Source organism: Trachymyrmex septentrionalis, unplaced genomic scaffold (assembly GCF_001594115.1).
Source record: "Trachymyrmex septentrionalis isolate Tsep2-gDNA-1 unplaced genomic scaffold, Tsep1.0 scaffold14, whole genome shotgun sequence".
Taxonomy (NCBI): domain Eukaryota; kingdom Metazoa; phylum Arthropoda; class Insecta; order Hymenoptera; family Formicidae; genus Trachymyrmex; species Trachymyrmex septentrionalis.
Genome location: NW_017304543.1, coordinates 121444 through 137479, shown reverse-complemented (window position 1 = coordinate 137479; position 16036 = coordinate 121444). Strand labels below are relative to the sequence as shown.

Genomic DNA, 16036 nt, shown 5'->3' with positions numbered 1-16036 from the left:
TATATATATATAAACTTCACAAAAGAGTTTAACAATATTTTCTATTTATCAAAATAATTTTGCTCATATTTTTTATTATTTGGCTATGAATAAGACATACGTTTTTCTTATTTGCAATCTTTGTCTTTTTCTTTTTTGTTACAACAAAATATTACATTATGCAAATCGCTATTTGGGATGATAATATTTGATTTAACTGATAAACTCATTTGCATGCATTTTGCTATCTTTCATAAATTCGATTAATTTGAACGATGATAGATTGTAGAATCAATTATTTTACTCTACAGTATAAAACATTCCTGAAGCACGGATATTAGCTCCAAATTTCTTATGCTTAAAAATGAAATTATCCTAGATGCTATTATGTAAAAAGATTGAACTCACTATGTTTATGAAGACAACTTTTACTGACAAATTATTTTTACCTTCTTTCTGTTATTAAATATTTTACAAAAAGAATGTTACGAATTTTTAGTTTGATATGGAAATTCTTGATAAACAGTAAAAAGAAGAATACAGAAATCTGCTATAAGTAAAGTGTTATTTCTAAAATTTACTGATGATCTCCGTGACATTTTCTCACTTTTAATTTTTTTTTTAAATTGAATCCTATTTGTGCATTTACTCAATATTTTTATTAAACTTCGAAAATTTAGTAATGAAGTTATATCGCGAGAGGAGCTAGGAAGGGTTTACAAACGAAATCTTAGAAAACGTGAATTCCAGTTTATTGCTCAACAGCGTATGTTACAAACTGTGCATTGAGCATTATGGACAAAGACTGAGTACGTCTATAATGACTTCTAGGACAAAAAGAGGAGGAAGTAAATGAGCGGTAAAATAACGAAAGTTATGGAAAGCCGGCGTATTTCTTAAGTCGAGCTTTTATATAAGCTACTTTGAGAGAAAGACTTGTCAGATCGTGTTCCGATCCAAAGATGAAGCGTGATGAGAATATGTGCGTCGCAACGTATTGAAAAGATTACTAAAGTATTTTTTACTTTTGTACGTTAACTATATCGTTGGAGCACGATCTTCCAACGAAGTTTTTAGGCACGTCGCACTTGCGCATATCGACGTGCTTGTCTTCGCGTATTATGTAGAATGTTAGAACGTTGCAAAAGAAATTGAATGGAGAACAAAAAGAGAGCGAGCATACTCCACGCGGAACACGATGTCGAGGGGATATGCAGTATTCTATTGTCAACAACACGTTTTAACTTTACGCACTAATATACTATTGTTATCTAATTTTTATCAAGATATTTATGTAAGTATATAAAACCGTAATCTGCGACGATTCGATTAAACGGAAACGACGCAATTAATCTCGTAACGATCGTTATTGTGTCATTGGCGAAACGCATCATAATGTGGAGATCTTTCAATCGTTCCATGCGCCTTGAAATTGAACTGAAAACACGTTGAAATTTCGAGGACGACACGTAATTTGCGCTTAAATTAATAAAAAAAAAGTCGCAATTATCTATTAACCGTTTTACGATGAAAGAATCGGAATGAACGATCGTAGACGCTCATCTCTCTCCTGTTGACGATCGCGCGAAGCTTCCGGAAATGGGACATACATTCATGAAAGTTCACAGGTCACGAAAACACGGTGCTAATTAAAAAAGTTCCAAAACCGATGTGCGCTTCGAAGTGCGTGCGTTCGTGCGTGCATGCGTGGATCTGAGATGAGAAACGCGTGTATGAGAGAGTGAATGCGATGGAACAATGGGAGCAGTTACCGATGTTGATCGTGCAACTTGCTCATTGAAGCATTATTCAAGAAAATGCAAGCATGGTTTTGCATTGACACTAGAAATTGATTTCTCCGATACAATTTTAAAGTAGCATTTCTCATTTTTATCGTTTTACGTTGATTTTTCTTTTGTCAATTATATTAGATATGACAATCTATTTGTATTTTCACACATGATATAATTATAAACTTTTGAAAAATCTATGAACTTCACATTCAGCATCGGACAAAGCACGAAAAAAAAAAATAGATCCAGCGACAGTCTTTTATACTATTCGTATGCATACAATAGATATAATGTTATACAAACAAAAACACAGAAACATAGCTAAGTGCCTACTCGTACAAACAAGGGGAGGGAAGGGAAAACCACAGCGATCGGTGAACAGTGTAACGATAGCGACTTCTCCCCTTTTTGGAAGAGCATAGTCACCGTGAAAGCGAGTCGTTTTTATTACCCGACAATATATATAAGTAAATAATTATCTAGTAAATCTAAGGCTGATTTACTCGAAATGGTACTTTCGAAGGTGCTTCTATATTTATAATATAAAGAATAGTAAAATATCACTTTTCTCTTTATCAATTTTATTTTCTTGTATGCACAACATTTTTGTAAATAACATATTTTTTGGTAATTAAGAACGTAGTTTCTTTAATAAAATTGCCTTCTAATCATAAAAATTGCAAGATATTTCTGAAACGGAACAATTATAATGAGAATACAGGTCTTTGTAGACTACAATTTTCTTGCTATGTTATATTCTATAATATTTTTTAAAAGAAAAGATCCTTTGTAGAGAAAGGCCATTTCGAATCGATCTACCATAATCTCCGGATTGCCGAGCGATCATGTATCAGGGTACCGGACGGAATGTGAGCGATAATCGAGCTTATTCTCGGATAAAAAAATCGATTTTATATCATTAACTACACGCGATTGATCTTGCGCAAGGAAATTTTGACAGCCGCAGAAACTTATGTCTTCAATTTAAAGCAATATTCATGAATCGTGACGATATCGAATGTTTATGATTCGATCGATACGCTTGGCAGCCGGATTAATAATAAGAATCGAGTGTACCCATTAGGCAGATGTAAGAATGGAGACAGAAGAAATTGACGATCCTTGATTCTTAGAAGCGCATCAGCTAGAGCATACATTTTATAAATCACGATGTCGTTTCTACATAATGCATCCTTTATACGACGGGGCCTTTTTACAATTACTGATGATTATCAATCGTTGATAATCGATATTCGATGCGAAAAAACATGGATTTATCTCAATATAAAAAAATAGATAATTGTCAGCGTGCTTCTGAAAGGATTAAGACAAAAATATGTGAAGGTGGAGAAAGCTGTACGCTTGTCCGATTAATCGACCGTCAATTGGGCATTATAATGATTGTTTCCATAATTTTTAGTAATATTAAAAATTGTATAGATAGAAGAACGGCGGAATTGCAAGAAGAATTTGTAAAATTTGCTAATGGAATCAAAAATTCTGGCCATACTTTGAGATAATTATATATAGAAGAACGCAATTTCTTTTGACGCTGTTTTTATTATACTTGGATATATTAAAAATATTTAAAAAATTTTTAAGTAGATTTTTAAAAACAATCGATTAATTGCACAGCGTCGGTAAGGGTAATATCTTTCTCTAACCCATTCTGCATCCTGCACAACTCGAAGTAGTTAATTACATTTACAATGTATCGTTGTAGAATTATAGTGTCGAATGGTATTTTAATGTATAGAAAACTGAATGCACAGTAAAAGAAAGGAAACGGAAATTGGAAACATGTGTGAAAGGAAGAATTGAGTAAAAAAAGAAAAAGAGAATAGGACTGAAGAGAGGAACGAAGCGAGGAACAAGAAATTCTCAATTTGCTGCATAAACTACGAACAAAATTTTACAAATTATTTGAAATTTTATTAAACACTACATTTTTTATAAATATGATCTCAATTTCTTGAACAGTGCAATATACCTATATTTTTTTCTAGGAATATTCTTTTGTTTACAGAAAGCCTTCTCTAATATTTATTCGTTATGAATGAGTGTTATTTAGCATGTTCTAATATTGGATATTAGATTAGATCTATTCACAAACAGTTAATTGAATTTTAACGATGAGCAACGTTAAATCGCTGTAGTCGTTCCTCTCCTTCATCGAAATTTCATTTACACAAATGAATTACACGGATAGGCACTGGATGACACATGAAAATTTGCATACAATAAAATTATTTATACAGAAGTAACGAAACGGCAAGATCAATGCTCTCGCAAATATGCACATACATCAAGCCGATTCGTTCGAAATGATTCCCTCCTGCGAGAACGCTCTTATCATAGGGGCAGTACTTGGCAGATATTTTACACAACTGGAAGTAGCATTGTGAGAATAGAATTTTTCACACTATAGATTTTATACATGAATTTAAGACACATATTTCTTACAATTATGTATTTTTCACCGCGAATTTATTTTCGCAAAATACATTTCTGCGGAGAGTCCGGATTCATGTACTATGGATTCAGGTAATACAGATGTTTTCTTACGAATCATTGACGCAAATGTAGTAGATCCCAGACAATCATGACAAAGGCATTTCAAATTGTTTAACCTGACATACTCTTTTTGTTTATATGCTCAAAAAACATAGACTTAATTAGGATTAGCGCGTTTATTATTGTTAAATTGGGTAGGAACATTTTGTTTGGTACGATTTGTTTTAATACCCGTAACATCCGATGATTTATCAAAAAAATTCAGTGTCTATCAGGAGTTCCGTAAAATCTTAATAAAATCAAAATGTTTTGGATCTGTCTGCATTTATATTTTATTTGTAAATAACGTTCGATTTTGGTTTTTAAGTAATGTTGGAAATTGACGACTCTTGGTATACATATTATTCTTCAATTAGATTAGTTTCTTGGCAACAGTAACAGCTGTACTAATATCAATATAATTGAGTGAATATTTTAGGTGTTACTTTGAATTAGTTACGAATCTAATTTTTATTATGTAAATTACTGATAGATAGTAATAGTACATTAGTTATTGATATCTTTCTCTATCTCAGAGTTGATTAGATCGTTTATTTCGTTTAAAATTGTATAAACATAATATAGATATTAAAATTGCATAAAAGCAGTCTTGATGACTTCGACAATTCTTAATATTGCAAAATTTAAGTTACACTATTTTCGAAATAAACGGTTTGATTCATAATCCTGATTCTGTCCTACCTTGCAATCTAGATTTTGAAATTCTTAAATTGTACAGACCCTGTCTTATACACATATGTTTATAAGCGAATCGTACAATCTCCCTCGAGTTATTACCTAGCATAAATTATTTTACCTTCGTTTTTCGTCTCGTATTTAGTCTTTCATATCCAGCTAAAGCCCGTAGAAATCCTTATCTGATAATTTCTTTCAGATCAAAAAGCGAAACTACCGAAAGCGGCGAATCTGTGCACGAGGAAGCTGAGTCCACCATCTAAATTGAAAGAAAAAAAAAACAGAAACTGTCCTTCCATAGAATAATTATCCGTTATGTGTCTTGTCACATTTTAAAGGAAATCATGCTAGACACGAGAATCTGTTTAGTACAATAAAAATACTTAATAAAGAAAAATAAATAAATCAAACTATTTGCTACACAGAAATACGATGTACATATATTCGCTTTCGCGAGTTCTCGAGTCCTGGATTATACTTAAGGATGAATGACTCGCGATTTTTGTCCTTTCCTAATTTTTAGTGATTTTTAAACTGTAAAAAATAAAAATTTTTAGTTAAGAATAATGAAAATAAAAATTAATTAACAAATGCATTCATACAATTTAATATAATTTCGTCACATTATCCATTTGATTTACTATTAATTAATTTATAAATATACTTTATCACAAAATAGGATAATTGCTGAAAATGAGTAAATTAAACAAAGTTTTACATCGTTATATATATTTCATCGAGGGACCAAAAATTTAACTTTTTTTAATTATATTAACGAAAAGAGAGAACCTATTTTAAATGACGAATTATTATTCAATATTGATTAGAACAAGATTAAATTTTCTCATGCGTTGTGATGTAACAATGTATAATGTGGCGTTTTAAAGACAGCTCTCTTTTATGTCATGCATCATGTGAAGATCTAACCACTGCATCTTGGATAATGAAATATTTCGCAAAAATATGTTCTGTGTAATGAATTAGAATAGAAGAAATTATGTGAAATTTATTTTTATTTCGATTAAACTTGGCAATAATTGATAATAAGTATTACGATAATAAAATATATGTCTATCAGTATATCTATCAGTAAAAACCGCAATTACTTTCTTACCAACAATATAAATATATCTTGATAGAGTAAAGTTTCAGCTTTAAAAATTCTCTTTTTTAAATTACGATACGACAATTTTTAATGGAGTTATGAGCAATTAAAGTCAAAATAATTCTTTAATCCGCGATAACTCAGTAATCAAAAGTCGTAGGAATATTAAAAAAAAACGATTTTGTAGGGAAAGTATCAAGCTTTCACGATAGGTAATCGAAAATTTTCTCAAATTCGTTTTGGACACGTTACAAATCCACAAAGTGAGAAGAAAATTTTTCGTCTTTTTCAGCTCGTAGTTTTTGGTATGTAAAAATTATCAAACTCATATAAACTTAAAAAATGTGATAAGCTTTTAAAAGTAGAGATTTCAAGCTTTAAAACCCTTTTTTTAAATTTGAATTTCATTCATTATTGACGAAGATATTGTATATACAACTTTGAGCTAAAAAATACGCGATGACTTTTTATTCAACCTAATATTTTGAATAAATTATTACTTTTTCGTTATAAAAAAATATTAGCTAACAAAATGTAGTTTTCTAAATTTGTTCTTCATTTTAAACTTAATAAAGTTAAAAAATACAATAATATTGTAATAAAAAATATAAAGAAAAATAATATAAATTTATCTAAATAAGATATACTTTATGAGTCAGGAAATATATTGTGAACACAAGCAAGATACTGTAAATCTAGATAATAAAAAGCTATATTTTAGAATGTACCAGCAAAATAACGTCAAAATGATTCTGTCGCTTTGTTTTTAATAAGCGTATATTTGCGCGGTAATTTTGAGTAAATCCTGAATACAGCGAATTGACATACTAAATTATTAATATTTTACGCGTAAATAGACAAGCATTGAGGGAGTTTCCTTGTAGCAAAGTTAACACCTTCAAGGCCAGCAAAACAAGGAGCATCGTAGTAGTACATCTAGGATAGATCACCGATGTGTCATGTCTAGCTGATTTACCAGGTCAGTTATCACCCGTCGTAGAACGTCATTGTATAATTAGCGTGCTCTGGTTTGACGTCATTGTTTCATATAAATACTGAATGCCCGGTCCCGGCCACCATAAACTTGTGAGAGAGCTATCTCGACGTGCTATTGTACTTTTAAATAAATGTTTGCGTTGAAACGTGTTACTTCCTCTTTTGAGTAATCTTGAGTAAAAGCGATTATTATTTTTCTTGCTAAATATCAATATAATTTAATACTTTCAAGTACAGGATCGTAAGTATATTTTTCTCTCAAATTTAAACAGATCATTTCTCGTAAATATATATATATAGTTTTTGCTTCTATTACAAATCTAATGTCTTTTACGATTTATGAAAAAAAATTTGAAAAAAAATTTTCTTATAAAAATAAAAAATGATTTAATTCATTCCGAAACTTATTTGAATTATATATAAAAATTATTAGAAGCAAAAAATCCGTTTTATTTTAACAAATACATTCATATATATATATATATATATATATATATATATACTGAGAATATGTAAAGAACATCTACTAAGAACTTTTTAAAAATATGTATTTTATTTGAAATTTGAGATATTTTTCCAGTATGAACTATTGATCCACAAATCTTTAGATATCTGTCGATATAAAGACACAATCCTTTTTTCTTTCTTAGATGGCTGCCACATTCATTGTCTTCGCGCTGCTGTTCGTCGCCTGTTCTTACGCATCACCTCTTAGAATGATGAGCATGTATGGTTCTCCCATACTTATACCGGTTCTTGTTCAAGAACTAGACGATCCTCAAGCTTTGATAAACAAGGAATCGGTGTACGCATTAAATGACGATTCTAAAGTTGCGAATAGTATTGCAATCCCTAATATTGAAAAACGCAGTGTAGAGGAAGCAAATGATGATGATCTTGAGATTGCAGCTGGTACCAATGTTCTTCGTCCTCTCTTTGTGTATCGGCAACAGGTCGCGTATCGACAACGTGCCAGGGAACGTGCTGCCCGAAGTAGAGGTAGGCGAATATAAGCAAAAGAAACAAAAGCCGATTTGGAGATTTCAACAATTTATCTCATTTTGATATTATCTCATTTTGGGAGGATAATACAATCGAGATACTTGAAAACTTATAAAGCCTCAATGGATCTAAAGATTTTTAAAGTTTTTTAAAGATCTTTAAAGAAGGATTGAAAGAAGATTGAACAAAAAAAAAACTTCATGAAATTTAAACGAAGATACGCAAAGCCCAAAGAAAGATGGATAAATTACAAGGAAGCTAAGATGATTCCGCATTAAAATGATTCGATTAAACAAAATACGAATATCTATTTTGAGAAATAGCAAGCTGTGATACGAACTTTTTTTAAACAAAACTGATATCTGTAGATTGCCAGGGCTGTATGAGAGAAAGCTTGCTGTTCATGGATATTTATAGGTGTACCATGAGCACACAAGAATAAAAACTCAAGTTTATAAACAGCGAAGCGAAAGACTCGCTCCAATATGAAAATTTTGGGCGCAAATAAAACTGTTTTCTTGTCGGAGTTTATCGCCGAGATAAAAAAATATGTGAAGTACAGAAAAAATACAGAGAGTCGATAACGGAAAGGAAATTTTTGTACTGAAAAACGAGTAAACTTTAAAACAGCAGCGAAGAGCATTGAACTTATTAGTATAATTACGCTAAAAGATTGTGGACGTTATTTCGACGAAGATTAACGGTATAAATTAACGGGTGTGAACTTGCTGATTCAGAAGGTTTTTTCTTTTTACAACAAACGGAACAATAAGAGCAAAAAATCAAGAAAACATTTAGCTATTTTACGATCATATATGATCTCTTATAAAAATTCTACAGATTTAAGTCGGATTAAAACATACAAGAGAGTGAGCTGATTAAAATAATAAACAAAAGAATTAGAGGAAGCGGCAGTATGTATTACTTTATAATTTCTAATGTAATTAGCGTTTTCTTTTATAATCATGAGTCGATTATTACTTGTTATTAAAAATAACATTAATAAGTAAAAGCTATCGACCAAAGTTGCCTTATGCAAGCAAATAATATTACTCGAATGAATACTCGAATGTACATATGAGAGTATATTTATTGATACGATTTCTTTGAGAGTAAATGTTACATACGTAACGAAATAAATTTGTGTATGGCATTTTATAAATAAATGTAGAATATTAATTATATGTTCATTTTACTTCTTATTCCTATCATCATTCGCAAATGCATAACATAATAATAAATTAATATTGTACATTTTTACTTTTTAATATAATTATAATACTTAATTGTTTCTTGTAAACTTATAGATACAATTTATAGATTGAAGAAAATGTTCATTAAAATAATAAAATATAGAATTGAGAACAGAAATTGATAAAATAATAAAATAATTTATTATTTTATTTAATTTTAAAAATATTCTGAGACTTTGTTTTAAAATATGAGACTTTTAAAAAAATTAAGCTCCAGCTCAATTTAATTATAAGCATCAACTTTTATTGGCAAAAAAGTTATTCTAATTAGAAAACTTTGGTAAAATTGTTTTAGAAGTACTTTCTCTCTTCTCAAAAAACATTAATAATTTAGATATTTAATTTTATCATTTTAATTATAAGTTTATAAGATTACTTCTTTACTTTTATTATTAATACATATTTCTCTGTTAGGAATTTGTCATTACTGTTTTTTACTTACATAGCTATGCAAATTTAATTTTCTTTCAATAAGAAGAAAAAGAAAAAACTCAGACACTTCCATTTATTTTCCTGAAAATACAGGATATTTCCAATAATTATGATAATGTTCCTTTCTGCCGTTTGCTCGATATCTTTGATTCGAAAACTCTCTTCGATAATACGGATATGCAGACGGATATCTATCTTCAGCCACGCTGAGATCACTCCCGTAGTTCAAATTCCATTTCGACGAAAGAACACTTTTACTATCGTCATGGTTGTTAGACTTAACATCACTGGAGATCGATGCGAGGTTTGAGTAATCTGCGTTACCTTGTTCAATTTGACGACTTAGACGAGCCGGTAATAAACTAGGATCCAGTAGGATATCATGCGACGACAAATCTTCAGATGGTTCTTCTTTACGATCTGCATCATTTTCTTTATTCTCATTGTATTGCATATCTTTAATATTACTGCTTGAAAAGTCACCAGTTGAAATTGTGAATGCATTTGATGCGTTATTCAAATATAACGAATCCTTCGTGTGTTCTCCAGCCTGGGTAGAGTTCTTCATGGGATTTTTAATTAAAGGATATTTAGTATTATTCTGTATATTCTGCTTCACAGATTTACGTGATTTTTTTGTATTTCTTACGTCATGTACATTGTCCCACGAAGTTTCAATCATTGTTGACGATCTAGTGGACATTGATTCCGCCAAGATCGCGAGAGAATAGAAATTGAAAAGAATAATGCTCAAGCGTTCCATTTGAATCACAGATTTTCTGGATGATACAAAGAATACAGTTTCCAATTGCTGACTAATGGTTCAGAAAGTTGAAGCAAGTCTTTTATAGCTTGCTTCAGGATTCGTTGCTAAATTACTTGTTAAACACTATCGATCGTTAAGATATCGCTAATCATAAATACAATGTTTCTTCGTGGTTGATCAAACAGTAGTTGTTGTAATATTCAAATGTTCTTGTACGTATTATTTCATAATCGTTTCATAAATTTATGGAATGTAAGAAATTATATTTAAAACGATAAATATAATAAATACAAAATTTTGACAATTTTCTACAATTTTAATTTTTTATTAAAATTATTAAAATATAAGAAATAAAATACTAGCACATGTATATTAATCAAAATAGAAAAATTAATATTTTATACAACATGAAAAAATATAAAAAATACAAGATTATAACTCATTTGAATTAATTATTACATGATTGAAACAATTATGTCTGTCTGTATGATCTTCATGATGCAGCATCCGTGCAACGAAGTTTACCACAAGGTTGATACTCACGTTTATTAACAGAGAAACGATAATTCTTTCAGCATGTCGTATAAAACCAGTATGATCCGTTATACCTTAACAGAGCTGGAAAATCTTTGGCGAAGCAGTCTCGTTGAAGCTACAGAAAGATATTGCAGTATTATTATCGAGATGAAAAACGACTTATCGGTACGTTTTTAGATCAATTTTTAAATTCACTTGAAAATTTCACTTTTTATATATTAATTAACACATATATAAATGTACGAAGAATATACGCTAAATTTTGCATCATAGATTTTGCAATCTATACAAATTTTTTATTTGGAAAGATTATTTATATTTATAAAGTTAATAAGAAATATAAAATATAAAAAGTATATAATTAATTGAACGTATAATTTATTAAATAAAAATTAATTATTAACTTAGAGTTGATGAAATATTTAATTTTTAATGACAAATCAATATATATGGGTGCATTAACATTTTAAATACATTTTTTGTAATAATTAAATTCCTCAAATTAAAATCTCGAGAAAGTAAATTCTATTGTAAATTTCAATCTGTTTAAAGTATATAGCTTTTTAATTGCATTCAAGTCAAAATTTATTAAGCTTTTATTTTTAAAATGTTATTGATTGCATTTTATAGCTTGGAAGTATCATGTTTTTTGTGATCGTATTATTCGTATTATTCGTGTACATATCCGATGCGAAACCTATTGATTATGAAGATGTTGCAAATTTGTTACCAACGGAACCTCAGACCACGAATGATACGTTGGCCGCTGTTGTGCGGGATCCGGTAGTGCAAGATGCTGTACAAAATACAATCGGCAATAGATCCTTAGAAGGCTTGGTGATAAAGAAGAAAGTGCTTGTTATGCCCGCCACTGAACCTACTAAGGTTTACTTATTATATTCTATATATTTTTATATGTACATATATACAATTAATATATACAATTATAAATATTACTCCAACATTTCTGTACATCTGCTTCATTAAAGAACATGGTATTTAAAAATACAAATGAATATTGCTGCTATTAACGATATACTTGTTAATTATTAGTGTGGCTACTATCATTAGCTTTTTAACAATAATAAACCAATTCATAGCATGATTCATAATTAGTCATTTACATAATAGCAGTTTGAAAATGCTAATTAGTTATTAAAAAGAATTACGTAATTTTATTGTCACAATTATTAATTATTGCTTTATATTACGCCGATTTACTGTTAGTATAGAGATAAATAACTGTTTTTAGGAAAATAAAAAAATTTAGAATATGTTTCATATATTCGAATTTATTACATTATTATTTAAAAATAAAATCTTTTTAAGGTGGTGTCACAAAGTGAGCAGATTCTTGTCGTTCCTATGGCGAATCTAGAGGATGTACGGAAAAATATAACAGAGACTGTGAATGCAAAAACTGATGTAGATGATTTAATATCTACAGATGTTCAATTTTTTACTGAAAACGGCGAAAATGGATACATAAACTCGGTAAAATATAATATGTAAAAATGCTATATTGATATTCTATTATCATATAACATATATTTTTTTAATACATATATTCCAATAACATGTATATTTAAGATGTCGTAGGCTGATATTCCGTTCTCATATATAAGATCGTCTTAAATACAGTTTTAAGATATAAATCATTCTATTAGCATCTTATTACAAGACAGGGTTGAAATAAAAACGGATTACGAATACTGGCCATAAAGATCGTCTTATAAACATGCGTGTTGCCTGGGAATTGTATATAAATGAGCGACACTTGTCGATGATGTATATTAACTGCCGATGTAATTTATAAAGAAATCGTTAAAGAACATGTGATGGATTGACGTAATGTTATCGAGCATATGATCTTCCAGGAAAGTAAACATTTTTCGTCTTATGCATCGCAACACGACGATTTAAACGAAGCATCAACCGAGACATTTAAAAGTACGCGGAAGCCGTTTCTTATCGATAACATACCTCAAGAAATTCCATATCTTATGTCAAACCCGAGCCAGGAAATAATGCCCTTGGAACATCCACCACTCACAATATCGGTACCAATCATCGCGTTCCTTGAATCCGCAAAAATTTCTGATGATAAAATTGACGTGCCAATATTACCAATGCAAGATGAAATTTTAAAAACTCAATTGGAGAACAGCTATGACGGAGTTCAACAGAATGTTCCAAATTACGATGAAAGCTCGTGGAGCGTGGGTCCTAATAATTGGCGACTTGATCTATCCTCTTCGGAGGTAAATCCATTTTTCTCACAATATTTAAGATAATTTTTTTAAGTTCTTTATTTTTTAGGAACTATGAAATTTTGATGGACAAATACTTAAAACGTAATTATAAAGAAACTTTATTACTTCAATTATTATGATTAAATTTACATACCATTACGTTATATATTACGTTAGATATTAGAAAATAATGCTGCAGAAAAAATTAAATCTAAAATTAAATTATAAAAATATCAGTATATACCTGTATTTTATAGATAATATTTCAAAATTGCAATAAATTATAATTGTTACTATTAATATTATAACTAATTAAAATAAAATTAGTTACAAACTTTGCGTTTAAAGACATAAAAATGAATATATTTAGAGGAAGATTTAAAGATGTTTCTTCATCATATAGATGGGAGTATCACCTTCATTGTATGAGTCGAATACAAAACAGATCAAGTACATGAATGATATTAATTCCGAAAATTCATTGCCTGCCAAAATGTCTCGTGTCGATATTACACCACTCTTTTGGACTTCGGATGCGGATATTAATTATCCCAAAGATCCACACGATATGGAAGTAGCCGCAAATATGGTTTTTAGACCGTTCTTCAAATACCGACAAGAAGTGCAGCGGAGATCTTATAGAAATCCGGCTTATCGAAGATACAATTCTTACAATTCTTATCCGAGACGAAATTATCAATATAGACCTTGATAATTCCAATGATTATTATTAGTATTTTAACGGTAGTGAACGTTCTTATTATTATTAAAACAATTTATATAGCTTAAATAATTATCTTTCATAATTGTCAAGTTAAATTACATACGTTAATATTTAAACTATGTAAAAATACAATTTATTAAATTTATTATTTATTGCGATTTTGATATTTTTAATTCGATTTTTAAGTTTATAAAATTTAAATAATAGAATGGACTAGACTAATGTTTGAGTTAATAAATATTTATTAATAAAATATCGACATAAATTATAACTAAGCAATTATCAAATAGAAAATAAAAAATTAATTAATTAAGATAAATTATACTTTACAATACCTAATTTTACTTTGTCCCCGTTCTTTAATCCCGTTCTTTCAAATATTTTTATGCTATATAATATTTAAATGAGCAATCGTGTATAATTACCTGTTATCGTTTTTAATTAACACGCAACTCAGTTATGTGCGTCAGAATCAGATTTAAACCTGACAGACTCGAAGAATTATTCCTTGTCTTTTATTTAATAAAACACGTTTTCTCACATTACATATGGATTTCTCAAAATAAAAAATATGTATATGTTAAATGGTTGCGGATTTAAACTGCTAAAAAAGAAAGCTTTGGAATTAATTTAACATTTACTAGATCGTATCTCGAGATATATACCTGCATATTTAGAGATCGTTTGCCAGAGGGTCTGACGATGACATAAATGAAACGTGTGTCAACATACGTATATTCTAAATTGGAACATAAAGTATGTGTAAAAAAAATGTGTGCCGTTTTAAAAAATATATAAATTCGTGGATGCAGATTAGTATCTTTCTACTGTTTTCATGAGAAAAACGAACAAAATGCTTCTTTTGAAAGTAGTACTATACTTCAAAAGTAGGATAATTAGTGCATAATTATATTTGAATCTTATTACCCGACAGAACTAAAGAAAGTAATATAGATTATTTTTCAACGATTGCTTAAAAAAATATTTAATTCTTTAAACAATATTTTCTATGATTGATTATAATTATTGCAACCAATTTTACAATAAATAAAGCATTGTTTCATGATAATACCGAATTGTTATAAAACTATTATAAAAATTATTATTATATATTTCTTATTAAAATAATATTTACATTTAGTTATAGCAACTGTATTAAGGTAGAATTTCATTAATTAAATATTATCAATATTTCTTTAGTAGTCCATTTAATATTAAATGCATAATATTGGAGAAAAATGTTTGTAATATAGAAACAGTTCTAATATTAGATGGCAATAAAATTGCGAACGTTAGTCAAGGTCTCATCGGCGAATCGTTTGATTATTGGCGTACTTACTAGGAATATGGTAGAAATTACTGCAGTGTGTAGTAAACGTGTCATTGTTAATGCCTTCGGGGCGAATAGTTAGTCACTCGTTCCTTCAACTATTCATTCATGCGACGTAAGATAGTGGTTGTCTAATTTTCCGTGATGTCTTAATTTCTTGTCCTTATATTTCTTAATTAGCGTAATAAATGTGTCTTTCGTAAATCATTTAATAATAATTTTAATTAAAATTTAAATATAAAACAACACATTATTTATATACCGATAGTAAGAGTACAAAATAAATTTTCTTATTTTTGTTCTTTATACCAGAATTACTTTTAAATGAGAAACACTGTCACCGTCACTGGAAGAGTGGGAAAACCGCTTGCATATGCAACACGTGTGAGTCGTACGTACAAATGTTTAGCGCTCAATGAATAGGCTTTTAACACTAGCAGAATTCACTGTGGATTACAAAAAAATGCCTAATCCTTAGTTTACATGAAAGTCAGAAGTAGTTTCGATATCTGTATCATCGTAAAAACCATATTAGTTTTATAATAAACTAAAAAAATGTTTTCAATTTCCAATAATATCTAATTGTTAATACAAAAGTTATATGAATGTAAGCTTAAT

At 29.2% G+C, this 16036-nt stretch overlaps 3 protein-coding genes across 5 annotated transcripts; 2 read left to right on the top strand and 1 right to left on the bottom strand.

The window, feature by feature from the left end:
* The first annotated feature begins 7330 nt into the window (after positions 1-7330).
* Positions 7331-9036, top strand: LOC108745544. Its single transcript, XM_018481735.1, has 2 exons — positions 7331-7363; positions 7773-9036. The coding sequence occupies exon 2, from the start codon at positions 7773-7775 to the stop codon at positions 8133-8135; it is 363 nt and encodes a 120-aa protein (XP_018337237.1). The 5' UTR covers positions 7331-7363; the 3' UTR covers positions 8136-9036.
* A 752-nt stretch (positions 9037-9788) lies between these two features.
* Positions 9789-10614, bottom strand: LOC108745490. Of its 2 annotated transcripts, XM_018481669.1 has the most exons (3): positions 10459-10614; positions 10134-10371; positions 9789-10097 (listed from the first exon to the last, which is right to left on the bottom strand). In XM_018481669.1, exons 1-3 carry the CDS (start codon positions 10570-10572, stop codon positions 9883-9885), a joined length of 567 nt encoding a protein of 188 aa, XP_018337171.1. In that variant the 5' UTR covers positions 10573-10614; the 3' UTR covers positions 9789-9882. The 2 variants fall into 2 exon arrangements, with proteins under 2 accessions (XP_018337171.1, XP_018337170.1); XM_018481668.1 differs by having other exon boundaries at positions 9789-10371.
* Positions 10615-11196: 582 nt separating this feature from the next.
* On the top strand, positions 11197-14101 carry LOC108745442. 2 transcript variants are annotated; one of them, XM_018481602.1, is made up of 5 exons: positions 11197-11277; positions 11743-11997; positions 12442-12606; positions 12990-13370; positions 13768-14101. In XM_018481602.1, exons 1-5 carry the CDS (start codon positions 11260-11262, stop codon positions 14074-14076), a joined length of 1128 nt encoding a protein of 375 aa, XP_018337104.1. In that variant the 5' UTR covers positions 11197-11259; the 3' UTR covers positions 14077-14101. The 2 variants fall into 2 exon arrangements, with proteins under 2 accessions (XP_018337104.1, XP_018337103.1); XM_018481601.1 differs by having other exon boundaries at positions 12990-13373.
* The last annotated feature ends 1935 nt before the right edge of the window (positions 14102-16036 follow it).